The following is a 21787-nucleotide window of genomic DNA, read 5'->3' as shown; positions in this document are numbered from 1 at the left end:
GCCAATTCATCAACCAGTATGTTTATTTTTTGTTTGGAAAAAACAGGGACACCCCTTTACACAATATACATATTCAATACAGCTGTTTTTCTTGTGGTGATATAAATTCAGAACCCACAGTTGTAATGCAGGAATGCTAACCACGCACATGAATTAGCATCTGAATACATATGTAGAGCCCTGAGTAAAAAAAAAAAATCAGATGCTGTGTTCAGAGTCAATTTGAAAATCTTTTGCATGCAGGATTTTCCTAAAATATTCAAGTATGTTTACCTTCTGACTTTAACAAAGTCTGAAATGATGACATCTAGTATATTGGGTCTATTTATTTAAAAAAATCCCTGTGCAAAGGTCTTTATAAATTGCCTTAGCATGACAAAAATGGCTGTCTTAGAACTGAATACTATGTCTTTCCGGTACTTACAGTATTTTCTATCTTAAATTAAATTATATTATTATTATTTTGTTTCCACCAGTAAAAGGATGTATAATAAATGTTAGCTTTTGAGATTACCAGACAAACATGTATAACCAGATGCTTGGCTAGAGGCAAAGGGGTTGATTTACTAAAACTGGAGAGTGAAAAATCTGTTGCAGCTGTGCATTGTAGCCAATCAGCTTTTAACTTTAACTTGTTCAATTAAGCTTTGCCAAAAAAAAAAATGGAAGCTGATTGGTTTCTATGCATAGCTAAACCAGATTTTGCACTCCACTCCACTTTTAGTAAATCAACCCCAAAGTGATTTAGGACACTGTGCTGCAGTTTTCTGTGTGCTCCTAGTGAACTTCAGCTAAATGGGCTAACACTACTTCACCTCCATCAACAAGGGGGAGCTGACCAGTAGACGGAGCTCAAGAGACTTGATGGTGGGCAGCATTGAATCATGGGAGATATATTGTAGAGAAAGGATAATGCTATGGGAATTAATGGACTATAGAACTACAACTCTCAATTTGAGCCTGGTATAAAGAGAGAGAGAGTATTTTCACAGGCTGCATACTGAAGAATTTCCCCTTTGCTAAAAGGAGACTAAGGTGTGCACATCAACTTGCTACAATCCTGCAGCTGTGTGCTGAGGACTGGAGTTATTCCAGGCAGATTCATAAGTGGGTTGACTCCTGTTGATGTATCGTTGGGACTGGTGAGGGGAGACTGCTGCAATTAACCTATTACTACTAGCAAAGACTGACATCTAACAAGCATTATTTACTGCATGCAGACTTTACTGGGACTGTATTCACATGCACCACTGTAAAGACTGGTTCCCAATGCTGGTGAACTGAAGAACTAGTATGAAAGACTGCTCATGCAGATAGCTGCCTCACAGGACCTTTGTCTCTTGTCCATAGTAAAAGGTACTTTTTTAGGTAGCACCACCACCAAAGGAGTATTCTATGTTCTGCACCTTGACTCCATCGACACCCTCAGCCCCACTGGCTGTCTTTGATGGAAATCACTGCAGACACTTAAAGAGTCACAAGCACATATACCTTTGACTGTATTGAGCTAATACCAGAAAATTTACTTGGGGCTGTTTAGTGGTAAAGGAACTCAAACTATTTAGTTAAAGTAAATGGTGGTCTGAGCATAAATAAACATACAAAAGGTGGGTTTAGACACAAACTGCTAGACAGTGGAATTACTATGCCCAAGGTTTAGAGCTCTGTATCACTAGACTGGAATTATTGCACAAATCAGTAAAATCAGCAGCAAACAGTACATATAAACATTAACTGTGTTGTGATTAAGGATATTGCAGCTGTTTAGGGTGCACCCAAAGAAATGTGATCCTTTGTGGTATCCCTTGAAAGATACCCCTGAAGTAGCACTAGCAAAGGTCTCTGTATAGCAACAGTAAATGGACAGCTTTTAGTCCTGAATCTTCAGCTGGTTAAGTTGGGCCCAATTTTACCATTGGTGCACATGAAAACAGTCACAGTAAGGCCTGAATACAGTAATGGGATATAGAGCAACTGTGTAGTCAGTTCCTAAGAGTTCAGCCTCTCTCTAGTGGCAATAGATCATGGCTGAAAGGCCTTCTCATCAGACTCAGTGACTCAGCTGGAAGTCCCACTGCATGGAAGGGAATCCTATGTCTTGTTTCTGTGTGGCTCTGGACCTTGAATCACCCAGGGGTTGTACTGTAGTATGGTATGGCAGCGATCCAAAGTTTCCAGCAATACTGACAGTGTCCCAATCCCCATGCTCTCCAATCCTTTCTCTCTCTCTGGTCTTCAATAAAAGCCTTGGCTCTAGCTACATGCAGATTTGTTCTCTTCAGCCTCCCGCTGCAGAAAAACCATGTGATTCAAAGGCAGCCTGGGCAAATACTGCTTCTCTCTTCTCCCCTGTCCTAGTCTCCTCTGGGAGCTGCAGAACATAGAGTAATAGAAGCCCACAATAATTCTCTAAATGGGTGTTCAGCCAGGCCAAATCTCTGACTGCAGTGGTAAACAAAACATTTAACAGTTGTATTAATACCACTGCTAAATGTGACAGTTTCCAAGTCAGGCTTGTTAGTGCATCAGTGGCTGCCAGCATCCTAACAGCCAGTGGTGGAGATTTACTTGAACTGGTGCACCCAGAATCTGGTGCAGCTGTGCATGGTAGCCAATCAGCTTCTAACTTCAATTTGTTCAAGTGAGCTCTTACAGTAAAACCCGGAAGCTGATTGGTTACTATGCACAGCTGCACCAGACTGTGTGAACACAAGTTTTAGTAAATCTCCCCCAGTGGCCTATCCCCATCCAGAATGAAGAGAGAAAACAGGCGCCTCTGAGTGTAGACTGTAAGCATTTACTATAGATCAAAGTACAATAAAAACTCACATTGAGGTAATGGTATATGGGCACATGTAGTGCAGTGTTGGACGCTGCATTGGTCCGGGCTTTACGCTAATTCCGCAGCTTATGTAACCTCTTGTGGGGCCTGTCCAGGCCAGCAGGATGTTGCTACGATGGAGTGGAGCCAGAAACCAAGGGTTGGAACGTAGCTATAGCTGGATGGTAGGGAGCTGGGATGCAGCGTTGACCGCGATGATGCCACTGGCATTCTCGAGGCGCGTTTCAGAGCATGCACACTAGAGAGATGTACACAGTGCGTGTTCCTTTGTCAAGTTAGTGTAACTAAGGCTAGAGGAAGCCTTAAATGGGCCTTGAGATACTGCTATCTAGTGGGGAGAGTACTAATCTTTCTCATACATATATACATCCATGCTAATGCCTTTTATGCTTTTAATTTTAATTTTATTTTATTTTTATATTTATTTTTATATTTATTTATGTTATTTATTTTCATTTTTATATTTATTTTTATTTTTGTTTTATTTTTATTTTCAGCCTACCACATATTATTTTCCATGTTTATTTCCCCATGATAGGTACATCTAGGTTAATATACTATAGCTTGGTATATGCACTTGTTTGTAAATTAAATTCTTTTTTTTAATTATTATTGATGTTTTATGCATTAATAATTGATATTTTTTTATGCATCAGTAGTTGATTGATATAATGTAGTAGTATATAGCAAATAATTATATCCTTTTATATTTTTTGCATATAAATGGTCTATATATACAGTATCTCACAAAAGTGAGTTACACCCCTCACATTATGTAAATATATTATTATATCTTTTTATGTGACAACACTAAAGAAATGACACTTTGCTACAATGTAAAGTGGTGAGTGTACAGCCTGTATAACAGTGTAAATTTGCTGTCCCCTCAAAATAACTCAACGCACAGCCATTAATGTCTAAACCGCTGGCAACAAAAGTGAGTACACCCCTAAGTGAAAATGTCCAAATTGGGCCCAAAGTGTCAATATTTTGTGTGGCCACCATTATTTTCCAGCACTGCCTTAACCCTCTTGGGCATGGAGTTCACTAGAGCCTCACAGGTTGCCACTAGAGTCCTCTTCTACTCCTGCATGATGACATCATGGAGCTGGTGGATGTTAGAGACTTTGTGCTCCTCCACCTTCCATTTGAGGATGCTCCTCAGATGCTTAAAAGGGTTTAGGTCTAGAGACATGCTTGGTCAGTCCATCACCTTTACCCCCAGCTTCTTTAGCAAGGCAGTGGTTGTCTTGGAGGTGTGTTTGGGGTCGTTATCATGTTGGAATACTGCCCTGCGGCCTAGTCTCTGAAGGGAGGGGATCATGCTCTGCTTCAGTATGTCACAGTACATGTTGGCATTCATGGTCCCCTCAGTGAACTGTAGCTCCCTAGTGCCGGCAGTACTCATGCAGCCTCAGACCATGACACACCCACCACCATGCTTGACTGTAGGCAAGACACACTCGTGAAGTCCTAAGATTGTTGAATTTTTTCTTAAGGCTACAGATAGGTATCCTATTGTAAGAACATAAACAAGGTGAAAAAAGGGACATTCCTGTTGTGTACCATTTTGGATACAGGATTTTGGAGATGGGGGAACACTGTCAAAACCACCCAAATAATCATGTAACATTGTTGTTTGCCATGAGCTTCAGCAGTCAGGCACTCCATTCACATGATGGAATCTAATTAAGTGACCCGATTAGCTAAAGATGGTGCATTCTTGGTTGACCAGTAGCAAGGGATGATTTCTATGGCCACCATAAGGAAGTGGCAGAGAATGATATTAGTACCAGGTAGGGATCTGTGAGTCTGTCACTCAGGGATATAGAGATAATATATGAATGAAGATATGGATCACCAACATGTGCCCTGGACTGAGGGGTAAGGTTTGTGAAATAGAGTGGGGGATCTCCACCACCTGATCAAAATTGTTAGGTTTTTCACTTGGACTTTACTAGCATCATTTAGGCCATTTCAGTATATGAATGTTTTTTCCCCCATTCCTCAAGGTCAATGGGAGTACCCAGTTCCTTAGGCCATGTTTAAATGTAATAAGGGAACATGAGTAGCTGAGAAACTACATGAGTCGTGGGGGGTCCTGTAGGTGAAGAATGTCGAAAGAAGTAGGCTGAGATAACTTCAGTAAGAGAGTGAACTAGGAAAGACTGAACCCATCAATTGTCCAGCCATTTAAAAATCAGATGTGGAAGTCTTAGTTTGTTTGGGCATAGTAGGGGTAACTCACCCTCGGGAATTTTATTATTCTATGGTGAAAAGAGTTGTTTCATACTCACATAATGGAACAATGTATAGTTGTGGGGAATGCAGGGTTGTCAAAGAGGGATTTCAATAGCCCAAGATAAGAAGAAATGGTTCAGGGCACTGACTACGCCATCCTAGGCTTTTAATAGGGAACTTTGTAAGTGAGGAAAGGAGGAGGGTCCTTTTCTCAGGCTCAATCCATAGTAGGGGTTTAAGGTCGAAGAAGGATAAAAATTGTTTAATTGTTACCCACAGTTTAGAGGATTTGCTCTGGAATAAGTCTGCTGTTCTCATCAATGTTGAGGCAAGGTGCCATAGAGCTGTATCTGGAGCACCTTCTCCTCCCATATGTTTAGGAAGTGATAATACCAAGCAACTTAGTCTGGGCTGGCTGCTAACCCAGATGAATTTCGAGAAGCTTTTCTGTAGGTTTTTTATTGGAATTTTTTAGGAACAGCTATTGACAAAAACCCGGAAAAGGTAGAGAAACCTGGATGTCATGTGCATTTTATGGCCTAGCCAAGAATATAATTTATGATCATATTTATTAATGTCTGATATGGTTTTATGTAATAAGAGTAAGTAGTTGATAGAGACATCTATGCTGTACCAAAAGGGATCTAAAGTCCTAAAAATTTCAAGGATTGAGAAATAATGTGAATGGAGGAAAGGGTGGGCATAGTCAGCAATCTTGACGAGTGCATATGACAGGTCCCCCAGATTGTAATGACTCCCCAGACACATGAGGATTAGCACTGATGGGGGATCAGAAGATTGAAGATTTCAATGAAAACCTCAGTCAGCAGCACAAGGGATATTTTTCTTTAACTTTAAGTAATGTCCCTTGTTTTGATTTTTTTTTAAACTTTTTGACTGAGCTTATGCTTTGGGTATTTCTGATTTATAATAATTGACTTTGAACTTGCTCATGGAGCCAAAAATCTTACATTTTTGAATCATAGATGGCAAAGATGTATGGGGATGTGTTGCATACAAAAAGAGATTGTCTGCATATAGGGATAATTTAATATGAGGAGGAACTGTGAAGTCCTAAGATTGTTGATTTTTTTCTTAAGGCTACAGATAGGTATACTATTGTAAGGACATAAAGAAGGTGAAAAAATGGACATCCCTGTTGTGTACAATTTTGGATACAGGATTTTGGAGATGGGGAACCCTTTCCTCAAACTCTTGTGGATGATTGAGAGTAAAGGGCCAAGATTATTTTAAGGTTGTGTATGAGAAAACCCCAGCTGTCCCTGTCAAATGCTTGTAGTTAGTAGATAGTAGACACATAGTGGTCTTGGAGGTCTGAGCATTAGGAATGAGCCAGCGGTTCCAGTCGAACATAAGTTCAACACAGACATCGGGTGTTAGTTTGTTCTAAAACAAACCGAACATATGAGGCGTTCGCAGGAAATTAGAGCGCCACAGAACGCTCCAAGATGCACTGCGAGATCGCAGTGCATTGCTGTATGGTGATTTGCCAAAGCATGCAACTGACCTACACGTTTTGGCCTCTGCTGAGAGAGACATGGGGGGGGGGACTAAATCCACGCCCCATACTATATAAGGCTGTTACATAGTGGCCATGTGTAGTGTTGTTGGCGTGGACAGAGAGATAGCTTGAGTTAGATTAGGCAGGCAGGTTATTCAGTTAGTGGCAGGGTATTTGATATATATATATATATATATATATATATATATATATATATATAAATATATACACTGCATTTAGCATAGGCTTTATATTCAGTGTTTACTCTAAATTCAGTGAGTGCAGGAAGTGTATTAATAAATATATATATATATATATATATATATATATATATATATATATATATATATATACAGGGGGTCCCCGGGTTACGAACGAGATAGGGACTGTAGGTTTGTTCTTAAGTCGAATTTGTTTGTAAGTCGGAACAGTACCTTTTTTAAGTGCAAATCCAGTCTCAGAGTCAGGAAGTGAGATTAAATCCATCTAATGAGGATACAGACAGCAGTAAAAACTTAAGTGGCTCTATAAATAAATAAATACAACGTAGACAGATGTTTGGTTTAACATATTATTTATGTTTACCTGTGCATGTAGATGCAGATACATACATGTAAATTCTTAAACATTTTCAAACACTGTACAGTACTGTACAGAACAGTACAACCTTAAACAATTATGATAGAGGATGATGGGCTTGTTGAAGAGGATGGGACTGTTATTATAGAGTCTGATTCAGCTGCTGGACTCTTGAAGTAGGCATCAAGGGATGTTTGCATAGCACTTTTCTTTATCTCATCATAAATAGCCCTGTAGCATCTCAGGCCATCAGTAACTGTACGATAAACTTTGGTAAACCTCTCTGTATCAGGATCTTGCTCCTCTAACTTTGCCATTCCTGCTTCAACAAGATGAAAAGCATCAGCTAACTGTTTTGTAGAAAACTTTTTCAATGTTGGAGTTTCTAGGTCCTGGTTTTCTTCACTAAATGCTGTCATCTGCTCCTCTAGTTCCATAAGGTCTTCATTGCTTAATTCTTCCCCATGGGAGTCGAGTAACTCGATGATATCATTTTCATTGATGTCCAACTGCAATTGATTACCAATAATAACTACAGCTTGCCTGGTTGCGGAGATTTCTTCATCTGTAAACCCCAGAAATTCTTCTGTGAATTGGGGGCACAAATTTTTCCAAACACCTCTCATATTTGTTTCTTTCACTTCAGCCCAAGCATCAGCAATATTTTTGATGGCATCATAAATGTGATAATTCTTCCAGAACTCTCTTAAGGTCATCTGATCCTTTTGGGTAGCCCTGATAGCTTGTGAGAATGTCCTCCGTAAATAATAGGCCTTAAAGGAAGCTATGACTCCTTGATCCATAGGTTGAAGTAGTGATGTGGTGTTGGGGGGTAGAAATACCACCTTTACATTGGGGTGCAAGTCAGCTAAAGTGTTTGGATGTCCAGGGGCATTGTCAAGGAGAAGAAGAATTTTGAAGGGAATGTTTTCCCTCAAACAATAACGTTCAACAGCAGGGACAAAATGGTTCAAAAACCAATCTTCAAACATTGTAGCTGTAACCCAAGCCTTTGTATTTGCCCTCCAAATAACAGGAAGAGATGCCTTAGTGACATTACGTAGTGCCCTGGGATTTAAGAAGTGATGCACTAACAAAGGCTTGAGCTTTAAATCCCCAGATGCATTACCCCCAAGTAAGACAGTCAGCCTGTCCTTTGATGCCTTATGTCCTGGTGCACATGTTTCCTCTTTTGAAATGTAGGTCCTAGCTGGCATTTTTTTCCAAAACAAGCCTGTTTCATCTACATTAAAAGTTTGTTCTGGCATATAACCTTCGTTGTCAATAATAGCTTTCAATATCTTGGGAAAATTATTTGCAGCACTTACATCGGCACTTGCTGCTTCACCTTGAACTCTAATGCTATGCAAATTAGCTCTTTCTTTAAAGCGATTGAACCAACCCCTACTTGCACCAAATTCTTCATTGCAATCATCTTCTCTTGGATGGGCAGCTTTTAAATCATTGAAAAGGCTTCGAGCCTTTTCTCGAACAAAAGTAAGACTGATAGGTATATTACGCTGATTTTGGTCTTCTATCCAAATTGTCAGCAGCCTTTCCATCTCAACAACTAAACCACTGCGTTGCTTGGTAATAATCGTAGCATGCATTGGGGTATGGCCTTTCACATGCTCCATTATTCAACCTTTATCTTTTAAAATCGTTGCGATCGTTGACCGATTGTAGCCCAATGCTCTGCCAATAGATGATGGAGTTTCACCTTTTTCTGATCTTTTTATTATTTCTACTTTATTTTCCATGGTGATGGATCTTCTTTTCTTTGCTGTATCACCAGCACTTGCATCAGATTTGTTTTTCGGCATTTTGAAGACAAAACATGTGGAATGAAGTGCACTCTAGAAAAGAAGAACAAGAAGGAAAAAAAGTGTAGCAGCCAGCCAATTTATTACCAATTTATTCTAGTTAGACTGGAACTGTATAAAAACACTCACTGTGGCGGCAAGATAGATACAGGTATGCCCGCTTGTTGTGCGTCCTCAGAGCCGTCCAGCACTGTGGGATCCAGTACAGTACAAAAAAACAGGGCTAAAAGAGAACAGAAGGATACAGTAGTGGTTACATTCAGGACCAAGCAAAGATGGTATAAAAAACACTCGCGATTGGGTGGGGGCTCCGCATGGGTAGATGGCATGGGCTCGTGCTGGGACACAGGGATACATTCTGTCCCTGTGTTCCAGCGTGGGCTCATGTCGTCTGCCTATTGTGGAGCTCTCATTCAATTGTGTGTGGTACAAGCAGGGCCGGATTTACTCTCCCTGCCACCCCAAGGCCAGGTTCCGCAATGCATCCCCTCCCCGCCAACCGAACCACCCCCCCAAAAATGGCAACTGGATGGCAGGAATGGCACGGTTAGTTCAAATATGTTTTGTTTCTTTTTTTTTTTTACTTTTTTATCACTTTTTTTTTTTTTTTTTTGTAGCTTGTCGTTTACTTTTTTTAATTTTTGTATTATTTTTTATTTTTATTTTTTTATCAATTTTTTTTCACTTAACTTTATTGCTATCACACAGGAGAAAACAATTCCCTGTGTGATAGCAATTGGAGGTGACAGGTTCCCTTTATTGACCCTGTCACCTCCTAGCACTGCTAGATTTTCTGTCATAGCTGAGAGGAGAGGAGCACAGCTCTCCCCTCTCACTCTTTACATGGCGGCAGGGACAGGAGAAAGCAGAGGTACAGTACACGCATATTAAGCATTTATATTAAGCACTTTATATTAAGCATATTACTGCCGGGCTGCTCACCTGATGGCACAGCAGGGAGATGGGTAGATGGTGTGTCCAGGCAGGCCGGCCGTGGTGCACCTCCGCGGGGCAGCGCTCTTAGGAAAGACCGGGGATCCTGGAGGCTTCACTAGGCCGGACAAGGCCGCGGCCACGACGGGAAGTTTTAGCGGCCTGGCAGGCCACGGGCAGGCCATCGGACCGTACCAGGCCTATGGACGGGCAGGCAGGATAACGAGGGGGGCCCCTTAACTTCACAACCAGGCCAGGAACACAGGAACGGCTCACACTGCAGCAAGAAGAGGGATGGCGTCGGCTGGCAGTGACGTCACTCGGGCCCCGTTCGTAAGTAGGGGTCGTTCGTAAGTCGGATGTTCGTAAGTCGGGGACCCCCTGTATATATATATACACACACAGTCTTATATATATATATATATACTTTGCATCCAGTGTAGCCAGTGCATTCGGTGGTGTACTAATACACTTCAGGCGGTGCCATGCAGTCCGTTGGCAACAGCACTTGAAAGACCCACATCATAGAAAAAGACGGACTTCTCCCTGCTCCTCATCTGGGATGTCCAACCCTACTATAACTCCAGTCCTCTCGAAAAAATGTACTGAGAGGAATGAAGGTATAGCAATAGGTGTCCCAAGTACTTGCAGCCAATCTGCTAGTAGTACACCACCAATTGATTTTAGCAGGCAAATTTCCCTTCCCCAATTGCTGAATCGTAAAAAGAATCCACAAGCCATCCACATGCTCAACGTCTAAATGCTAGCTTAGCTAAATTGCTAGCACTGCAACTGCTGCCTATTCAGCTGGTAGACTCTGCCCCCTTTCGTGAATTTGTGGAATGTGCTGTACCTCAGTGGCAGGTTCCAAAACGCCATTTCTTTTCACAGAAGCCCATTCCGTCTCTCTACCAGCATGTGGAAGGCAATGTTTTGGCCTCGTTGGACAGGGCGGTCAACAGTAATGTTCATATTACCGCTGACTTATGGTCCTGCAGGCATGGGCAGGGACATTATCTTTCCTTCACCGTGCTCTGGGTAACTCTGCTGGCAGCTGGGAAGGATGCTGGACTGGGTTCAGTGTTGTTGGAGCTTGTTCCGCCACCACATCTCCAAAATGCTAGTTGTGATTCTGCCACAGCTCTCTCCTCCACCCCCGCCTCTTCTTCTTCCTCTATGGCCCCTTCTGCAGATTTGTCCTCTGAACCAGCAGTGCTCCGTAAGCGTTCAAGGGGCTACGCAAGCAGTCAGGCTAAAAGATGACATGCAGTGCTTGAGTTGGTCTGCTCAGGGGACAGGAGCCACACTGGGGCAGAGATTCTGTCAGCTTTGCAGGGGCAGGCTCAGAGGTGGTTGATGCCACGCCAGCTTCAGCCAGGAATGGTTGTATGCGACAATGGCACCAACCTTCTCTACGCCCTCCGACAGGGACACTTGAACCATGTTCCATGTTTGGCACATGTCCTGAATTTGGTGGTGCAGCAGTTCTTGACCAATTACCCAGGCTTACAAGATCTCCTGAGGCAGGCCAGAAAAGTCTGTGGTCACTTCTGCCGGTCATACAATGCCAGTGCTAGCTGACATTCAAAGGGAATGCAACCTGCTCACCAACCGCCTCATTTGTGACATGCCCACCAGGTGGAACTCAACGTTGGCAATGCTGCAGCGGCTGCACACACAGCAGAGGGCCATCAATGAGTACCTGTGCAAGTATGGCACCAGGACAGGGTCAGGGAAGCTTGGCTTCTTTTTGACCTGCCAGTGGCTACTGATCAAGGATGCATGCACTGTCCTGTCACCATTTGAGGAGGCCACAAGGATGGTAGCAGTGACAATGCATGCATCAGTTACACTGTCTCTCTAGTCTTCCTGCTGGAGCACATGCTTCGTGGAATCATGGATAGGGCACTTTAGGCAGGACAGCGGGAGGAAGAGGAAGACTTCCTTTCCTCTCAAGGCCCTCTTTATCCAGATAGCATTCCTGCTGGCCTGCCAAACACACAGGAAGAAGAGGAGGAAGAGGACGAGGATTGTGTCAGCATGGACGTAGAGGATAACACTCAGCACCAGTCTTCAAGGGATGGTTTTCAGTCCCCAGAAACCCAAGGAGTTGTATGTGGCTGGAAGGAGGTAGTTATGGATAATGTGATCCTTAGTGACCCAGAGGACTCAGAATCTAAGGCCTCTGCAAACTTAGGCTGCATGGCCTCCCTGATTCTGCAAAGCCTGCGAAAAGACCCTAGGATTCGTGGTATCAAAGAGAGGGATCATTACTGGCTGGCAACCCTTCTTGATCCATGTTACAAGGGTGACGTTGCAGAACTCATCCTGCCTTCACAGAGGGAACAGAGGATGATGCTTCAGGAGGCCTTGAAGAAAGGTTTGTGTAACGCATTTCGAGACCCTGGGAGGTTACCATTTCCTGGTTCTGGACAACATGTTGCTGAGGCTTCGTTCAGTGAGAGGAAGATCAGTGGAGCAGGTGGCCGGCTGACCAATGCCTTTAAACAATTTTTCAGTCGTCAGAGCAAAGGTCTGATCAGTTCAAGCAACCGTCACCAGCGTCTGCATTATATGGTGCAGGAACATCTAGGGGCAAGAGCACATTTGGAGACCTTTCTAACAGAGCATCCACTGGGTTGGTGGGTCTTGAGGATGGACCACTGGCCAGAACTTGCTCAATATGCAATTGAGCTGTTGGCCTGTCCTGCATTTAGCGTGCTTTCTGAACACACATTCAGTGCTGCTGGAGGGTTTGTAATGGATCAAAGAGTGCACCTGTCCACAGACTCCATTGATAGGCTCATATTCATAAAAATGAATCAGTCTTGAATCAGCAGCTATCAAGCACCTGATGCTGATGTAACCGATTAAATTTGCTATGGATCCCTTGAAGACTGCTTATGCTGACTATCCTATTCCTCCTCAATCTTGATGATGCTAGCTTCCAACAATATTTTTGGTTTACTGCACCACCACCACCCAAGGCCCAATTTTTCTGCCCCTGTTTAACAGGGGCATGCAATTACAATTTTTGATATAATATTTCAATGCAGGGCCCGTTCCTGAGCCCAATAAGAGTAACTGTAAGGGCTTACAGTGTTTTGGCACCACAAAAATCAAAGGCCAAATTTTTATAACCGTTTAACAGGTGCATGTAATTACAATTTTTGATATAATATTTCACAGCAGGGCCCATTCCTGCGACCAACAAGATTAACTGTGAGAAATTACAGTGTTTTGGCACCACCAAAACCAAAGGCCCAATTTTGACGCCCCTGTTTAACAGGGGCATGTAATTACAATTTTTGATATAATATTTAACAACAGGGCCAGTTCCTGCACCCATCAAGAGTAACTGTGAGGGGCTACAGTGTTCTGACACCACCAACACCTAAGGCTCAATGTTTCTGCAGAGTATATAGGGCAGGCTGTATAGTATACATACTGCTGTTCAGAGTATATACGTAGGGCCTGGGGGATCACCACCCATTTATGGATTTTGGGGGGACATCCATGGCTTTTTTTTTGTGGTATTTTTGGCACGGTGTTCCCCTTAATATTCATACCAGACCCAAAGGGCTTAGTAATGGACTGGGGGGGAACTCACGCCGTTTTTTTCAATGATTTTTATCTATATTGCCGGGATCCGACAATGCATTACAGCTGCGAGCAGTTTTAAATGACATTTTTTCCTTAGAAATGTAATTTTGCTGTGGTACTGCTATAAACATGGCAACAGACTAAGGAGACACCCCCCCCCCCCCCCCTGCATGATATTTAAAGGAATATTTAATTTTTATTGTTTCACTTTAAACATTATTAAAATCACTGCTCCTGAAATAATGGCCCTTTTTAAAACTTTTTTTTGCATTGATACATGTCCCCTGTAGCGGGACCCGGGTCCCCAAACACTTTTTATGACAATAACTTGCATATAATCCTTTAAAATGAGCACTTTTGATTTGTCAGGTTCTCGGCCCATATACTTTATCAGTGTTCGCATGTTTGCACAAATTCTTTGCCTGTTCGCATGTTCTGCTGCGAACCGAACTGGGGGGGTGTTCAGCTCATCCCTACTGAGCATGATGCATAAGAAGCAAAGTTTTAATGTATTGTCCTGGGCTTCACATTTCAACAGAAGCCCAACTTAGTCTGGATGTACTGTTTAAGGTTTGGGAGAAGGGATGGGGAATGATTGGTGATAATCTTGGAATACAGTTTTAGATCTACACCAGTAAGAGAGACAGGCTGAGAAGTGGCATACAGAGTATAATCTTTATCAGGGAGATAAATAATTAGAATAATTAGGGAGATGTAGGCACATAGAGTATAAACTTTCTCAGAGAGATAAAGAATTAGGATAATTAGGGAGATATGGATACCGGGGCTTAAGAGGGGGCATTCAGAGAAATAGAATTGAGTGTGAAAGTGTGTAAAGGGATCCGCATCAGGTTCCAGACTTTTGCCGAAGGCATAGTTGTGACTGCAGCAACTTCTCTTCAGCGAAAGGAATATTAAGGGATTGTCTTAGGTCTGCAATCATTTTTGCAAGAAGGGCTCAGCAACATAGGCAGCAATCTTGTGTTCATGATCTGAGAGAGCTCTGTGTGGTGGTTGGGGAGGTTATAAAGGTCTCCAAAATAGCCACTGAAAGTATAGGGGGTTTGGCATAGGGTTTGTATTGACACCATGTTTTAATTGTTAGAATGTACATCTGATGACCCCTGGGGTGAAGAGCCCAAGCCAGACATCTGTCACATTTACTACCCATAAAAAAAATAACATAATAAACTGCACTCATGTATCAACTCAAAATCAAAAAGAAATCAATGAATTCATTAAGAGTGTAATCAGTGGCGGCTGGTGCTCAAATCTTTTTGGGGGGGCGGCAAACATTGCTCCCTCACTCCCACCCCTTCTCCGCATCACTCGCTCGATCGATCACCGATTTGCCTGCCAGGCCGCCTGCAAGCCCCGCACCTACCCCATCCAAGTTGCTACTTTGGTGGCTTCCCCTGCATCTCTTCCTGAGTCCCCGCTTCTCCTCCTGGCCAATTGGGTCTTAGGACCCCTGGCCAATCGGGTCTGAGAACCCGCTTCCCGATTGACCTGGAGGAGAAGCAGGAAGACATTAGTGAATATCAATTTGCTAATGTCACACAAGTGGGTGGGCTCGGGGCGCAGTGCTCTGCATCCCGAGCCCACCCTTTTTGAAGCCAATTAGAGCCTCAGGCTTTAATCACGTGCTTCAAAAAAAAAAGAAATACCCAACTGAAATTCATGCATTCGGCACCCTGCATAGAGATTAGGGGCCAGGCGCATGGATTAGTGGGGGCGGCGCCCCTGTGCCCCTTATGAGTGGCCGCCACTGTGTATAATAAAGATTACAAGGAGCAGCCACTTTACTATGAGATATTTATCACAGTAAGTCTGAAGTTTCAATATACAGTATCAAGCTGCGCTCAGGAAATTAATCAAATTACAAATGCATGTATATGCTAATAAACAAACGTGCATAATATACCCATGCCAATACAAATATGTACAACATGCATGTGAAAAACAAAAATACAAGTCAGTAAATGAAAGTTTGAAAAATGCACGTGAAAATAAATTCCTCTTCTTAGGTGCACATTATAGATGGACAAACAGTTCGAGCCGAGCATAAGTTTGGCCTGAACTTCGCCTGTTTGCCCGTTCAGCAAACATCCAAATTTGCGGTAGCTCGTGGGGTGTTCGCCTGCCAATCGCCCCACAATGCACTGCGTGCTTCACAGTGCATTCTAGGGCCATAATTGAAGAAGCCTAGCACTGTCAGAGCTCTGATTGGATAAAGTGGCGATTACTTTCTCCAATCATGGCTCAGTACTGATAGTCCCACCTCACACTATAAAAGCTAACTTCCCATAGTCAGCTCTTATAGTGTGTTGGAGTGGAGATAGATAGAGCAGGGCTCATTTTGCTGCTAGCAGTTAGTGTGTTCACTGTTCACTTATGACTCTTGAGTGCAGAGTGTTAGTGTATTGTTAGTATAGTGTGTGAGAATAGTGTGTCAGTGTAGTGTGTTAGTGTAGTTCAGTATTTAACCACTTCAACACCGGAAGGTTTTACCCCTTAATGACCAGAGCATTTTTTGGGATTCGGCACTGCGCCTCAATTGCACGGTCGTGCAACGTTGTACCCAAACAAAATTGACGTTCTTTTTTTTTCCACAAATAGAGCTTTCTTTTGGTGGTATTTGATCACCTCTGCAGTTTTTATTTTTTGTACTATAAAACAAAAACAGACTGACAATTCTGAAAAAAAGCAATATTTTTTACTTTTTGCTATAATAAATATCCCCAAAAAATATATAAAAAATGAATTTCTTCCTCAGTTTGGGCCAATATGTATTCTTCTACATATTTTTGGTAAAAAAAAAATCACAATAAGTGTATATTGATTGGTTTGCACAAAAGTTATAGCATCTACAAAATAGAGGATAAATTTATGGCATTTTTATTATTAATTTTTTTTACTAGTAATGTCGGTCATCTGCGATTTTTATCGGGACTGCGACATTGTGGCGGACAGATCGGACACTTTTGACACTATTTTAGGACCATTGACATTTATACAGTGATCAGTGCTAAAAATAGCCACTGATTACTGTATAAATGTCACTGGCAAGGAAGGGGTTAAACACTAGGGGGCGATCAAGGGGTTAAATGTGTTCACTCAGCATGTTCTAACTGTAGGGGGATGGGCTACCACTGACATGACAGAGATCACTGTTCCCGATGACAGGGAACAGAATATCACGGTCATGTCACTAGGCAGAATAGGGAAATGCCTTGTTTGCATTTCCCTGTTCTGCCTCTCCTCGCTGCTATCGCGGACCACTGGCAGACTCTGCCTCAACTGTTGTAGCGCAAAATAAATATACTCCCTGCCACCCACATGCATCTAAATTTCAGCTTGCTGGCTTTACAACTCCTGCTTTTCCATCTGGTGGATTCTGCCCCCTTCTGTGAATTTGCAGAATATGCTGTACCACAATGGCAGGTTCTTAGTCGCTATTTCGTTGCATGTAAGGCTATTCCAGCTCTGTACCATCACGTGGAAGGCAATATTTTGGCAACATTGGAAAAGGCAGTCAGCCACAAGATTCGCCTAACTGCTAGACATGTGCGCTGATAAAAAATTTGTTTGTTTTAGTTTTCGTTTCATTCATTTTTTTGCTTTTTTCGGAAATTCGAAAATTCTAATTTTGAAACTACGCATGCGGTGGTTGAAGGAATCACTGGTTGCAGGAAGAGAATGTTTCTCTTAAGTATCAAAAAGGTCTCTTAGCCTGTAAACCACATCACTGTGGAGCAAACACAAAGTTATTTTTTTACTTTTGTTTTGTGTGAGGTCCCGCTTGACAGCCAAATCAAGGTTATGGGTATTTAAGGATATTAGGGACATCAAAGATAAGTATCTGATATGTATTTTAGCAGGAACTGCTAATGTCTTTTTTCATGGTATCCCCCTCTACCAACTTGCATAAGGGTCAGGCAAAGATAAATGGAAAAAAAAAAGCATCCAGAAACTGTCATTGTGAATTTTTTCTTTGTAACTGACACTGTCAATTTTGCTTTTGTTTCAGTTTAGGCATTATTTAAATTGTTACATGTTACATGATTCAGTATCAATGTTAGAGAAACAATATCCTCCACCTGCATGCTTATCTTTTTTTCCTCTTTGATTAGGGGGACATCTTCAGTTTCAAAAGAGCCTCCATATTATTACAACAATGAAGACCACATCAGTAAACTAAATAGCCAACTGATTCCTCAGGAAGATATTGAATGTTTTATTCTTTGTGATACTAAAGAAGACTATCCAACAGCATCCATTGTTGATGGGTATAAGCCTTTTACGGACTTGGAGAGTGAACAAGAAAGCAAAGACATAAATGATTCACAGTTCATGTTTTCAGCCTTTGATGGACCATATTTGTTCTCTGAAAGTAACATATGACAATAGCTTCTTCAAATAATTTCTGTTAACATGATAAAGTTAATGGATTTTCCATGTTCTTAATTGTAAATAAACTTTGGGAAACATTGAATGAGAAATTTGGAAAAAAGTAATTGAATAGAAGCGGTTATGGTTTACAGTTCATTGTTTGATCAGCCTTTGGGACCTTTTTGCAAGAGTAGTAGACTGATTAATCATGGCATGATAAAGGCATGAGATCATTAGGTGATCATTGTGTGATGTATGCTAAACATTATCAAAAAGCTAAAAAAAAAAAAAAAAAAAAGATCTTATTTTGTGAAGAGGCACTGTGCGTTTAACTGTTAGGGCATGATTAAGGGCAAATAAGGCACTAGCAAAAAGTGTATTTCTAGTATAGAGAGAGGAAATGTGGTATGTAACATACTGAATTACTATGCTATATTTTAGCACGTACTGAGTTCAGAATTGTGGAATATATATAACGTATTGGGATTAGCTGAGTCTGTGGGTCCCCAAGCCTTATAGAAATACTTGAAAATGCAAAATGTTGAGGGTGAGTACTAAACACAACAAGTAACAACAGAATATTTGAAAAACTTGGCAGGCGTCAAACCTAGATTTTTATTATCTGTTTTCAGATGCATTATCCAATGTTCCGCAGAACACACTGTGGGTCTTTGCCAAGCTTCCTTTGATCACAACTGTGGGCTCAACACACATTTTCGTGTGCAATTACAATTCAAACAACTGATTTGAACACCATCTGAAGGATCTATAAAGTAAAGAAATTTCCTAAAGCCTCTACAGTTTTTGTTCAAGACAAGACAGGAGTTTGCCCAAGAAAAAATTCCAGATTCCTATTTGCCAAAATAATGAATCAATATCAATTTGCTCTTTCGATGATTTCCAAGAGGATATATACTATATCCTCTAAAAGTTATTACTTCCATAACGCAGAGTACTAACCACCATAAGAGCCAAACCTACAATTTTTAAATTCAGTCGGATGAGTTATCCATTGGGTCACTAACCCCGCTATTGAACCTTTGATGAACCTACTTTGAAACCCATCCCACCCGCGGGACCAAAATCCACCACAACTGGCATTCTGAAGGATTTCTAATAGGTAGAACCTCCAATGCACTTGCCCAAGCCAAGGCCAGATATTTGTAATGAATCTGTTCAAAAAACAATGCCAGCTTCCTATTTGCCAAGACATTTGATCACAAACATCTTGCTCTCTCAAGGATTTCCAAGAGGATATAGTCTATCCATTCCTTCTACCAGCTTGCTGCCTCCGATACCAGCTACTTGAAATTGTTTGGGAAAGAGGCCAACATGGCTTTCCAGTAGCCAAGCCTCCCATGAACTTGTTAAAGCCAAGACCAACGTTTTGTGGAATTCCCCTATCCAAAAAATCAAGCCAAGTTCCTGTTTGTCAAAAAAAAATTATTAAAGCGGAGTTCCACACAAAAATGGAACTTCCGCTTTTCAGAACCCTCCCCCCCTCCGGTGTCACATTTGGCACCTTTCAGGGGGGAGGGGGGATGCAGATACCTGTCTAAGACAAGTATTTGCACCCACTTCCGGCATAGACTCCCATGGGAGTCTATGCCTCTTCCTGTCCCTCCGCGCTGTCTCCTGGGAAACACACAGCTCCCAGGAGAGAGCGGGGACCACTTGGGACACGCAGCGCGACTCGCGCATGCGCAGTAGGGAACCAGGAAGTGAAGCCGCAACGCTTCACTTCCTGATTCCCTCACCCAGGATAGCGGCGGCAGCTGCCGAGAACCGAGCGGGTTCTCGGCGTCGCCTGTCGACATTGCTGGACTCTGGGACAGGTAAGTGGCCATGTATTAAAAGTCAGCAGCTGAAGTATTTGTAGCTGCTGGCTTTTAATTTTTTTTTTTTTAGATGATGTAGGTGGACCCCTGCTTTAAGTGAATGTCTTGTTTCACCCACAATGTCTGGCAGGAAAATACTCTTAACCACTTTTGGGCCAAACCTATTTTTGACACTTAGGGCCTAATTCACTAAGAATAAGGAGAAAAAGTAGTCACTCTACATCTAGTTACTCCCAAAGAAACCAATTGAGACCTCAACTACGTGAACATGTGAACGCAAAAGTGAGTACAAATACTCGAATATGCATTAGTGAATTCCGATTCGGCATAGTCGCGGTTCCATAACTGGCACTTGTCAACGAGTTTCCTATATGGAACTGCACTGCAGTGTTTAGCTATGATCATGCGTGTACATGTATGCCAATAAACCATTGTTATGTGGGGTGTGCTCTACCTCGTGTGTGGCTATGTATTTATATTACAATTATTGTACATAGTTTGTTTTATTCTTTTGCTAACAAATGCTGTTCTGAATGATTATTACATGTCTGCTATTCTGTAAGGTTAAATGTATTTAACATTTACAGTTACATATCTGTTATATGTTTTTTTTTTCATGTTACATTTCTTTTTTGGGAGACTACAGAGTTCTAATTATCTATGTCCGTTCTTTAATCATACTAAACTATGATGCAAGTCTGATTGTGCTCAGCACATTGGCTTAGTGGTCTTTGCTCAAGGACAAAAAGAACTTAGGTTATGAGTTCACTAGTGTTTGATTGCTTTATTTCCACACAATAATATTTTTGCTAAATAGCATACCATTGCATGCAAATTATGGAAACAACAACACTAATGTGGCAGTGTCAATTAGGTGTTTACCTATTTTCAGCATTAAAGTTTAAGCAGGTTGTACCATGCTTCAGATTTGAACCCATGGTCCAAGTCTTTCTAAGTAGAAGTGCTACCTACTAAACCATTGAGATGAGCATGGTTATGTTTAGAATATACAGTAGTACAATGATTAACGAATGAACATAAATCCAGAGAATCTATATTCTCCTAATATACAAATGCAAGATCTTTGCTAAATCGTCAAAAATTTGTAGCGGTGAGTTTTTAGCACTCTTAGGTCACTCCCAGTATGGGGAATGCAAGACCTTTTAATGACCCACTCACTCCTAGTGCTGAAACCTCCAAAGCTGTTTTTCCAGTGTAACCTCCAATCATTCCCTTGTTGTCAAAGTACCAAGGGTCAGAGCCAGGAATGCAGACAAGACAGGTCAAGCCGGGTCAGAAAAAGGAAATCAAATAATATCAGGAACTCACAGGGGAAGCTCAACACCATCCAGCAACTAATGGCTCATGCTGCTTGCTTTAAATAGGTCACTGGGAACCAGAATCTGTCACTCATTGTGTGCGCTTTGGCGTATGCACATGCGCACTGGCACATGAATTCTCCCAGCCGTTCTTGCTCTCTGTGCATTAACCACAACATACAAAGCCATTCACAACTCTGCCCCAAGCTACATCACTAATCTTGTCTCCAAATATCACCCAAATCGTCCTCTCCACTCTTCTCAAGACCTCCTGCTTTCAAGCTCTCTCATCTCCTCCTCCCATGCTCGTCTCCAGGATTTCTCCAGAGCCTCTCCCATCCTCTGGAACTCGCTACCTCCATCTATCCGGCTATCCCCTACTCTTGCTACCTTCAGGCAATCCCTGAAAACTCATCTCTTCAGGAAAGCCTATCACGTCTCCAACTAATCTCCTACCACTTCCACCAGCTCATTCCCCACAGTTACAACCTTTTGTACCACCTGCCCCACCCTATTAGATTGTAAGCTCTTCTGAGCAGGGCCCTCTTAATCCTATTGTATTGTATTGTATTATATTATAACTGTATTGTCTCCCTTTTATATTGTAAAGCGCTGCGTAAACTGTTGGCGCTATATAAATCCTGAATAATAATAATAATAATAATAATTCACATTGGCAAATTTCTATGTGCCAA

General features: G+C 41.9%; 1 protein-coding gene across 2 annotated transcripts in view; it reads left to right on the top strand.

Annotated features, from left to right (window-relative positions):
- Positions 1-20369, top strand: part of LOC141133258 (interleukin-3 receptor class 2 subunit beta-like) — a 162830-nt gene extending 142461 nt beyond the window's left edge. For both annotated transcript variants that reach the window (XM_073622523.1, XM_073622522.1), the window contains exon 12: positions 17677-20369. In XM_073622523.1, the coding sequence (XP_073478624.1) occupies positions 17677-17947 (271 nt within the window). In that variant the 3' untranslated portion in view covers positions 17948-20369. The remainder of the gene's footprint in view (positions 1-17676) is intronic.
- Positions 20370-21787: the final 1418 nt, after the last annotated feature.

Source organism: Aquarana catesbeiana, linkage group LG03 (genome assembly GCF_042186555.1).
Source record: "Aquarana catesbeiana isolate 2022-GZ linkage group LG03, ASM4218655v1, whole genome shotgun sequence".
Classification (NCBI taxonomy): Eukaryota; Metazoa; Chordata; class Amphibia; order Anura; family Ranidae; genus Aquarana; species Aquarana catesbeiana.
Note: the sequence above shows the minus strand (reverse complement) of the source record. Positions and strands in the feature narration are given on the sequence as shown.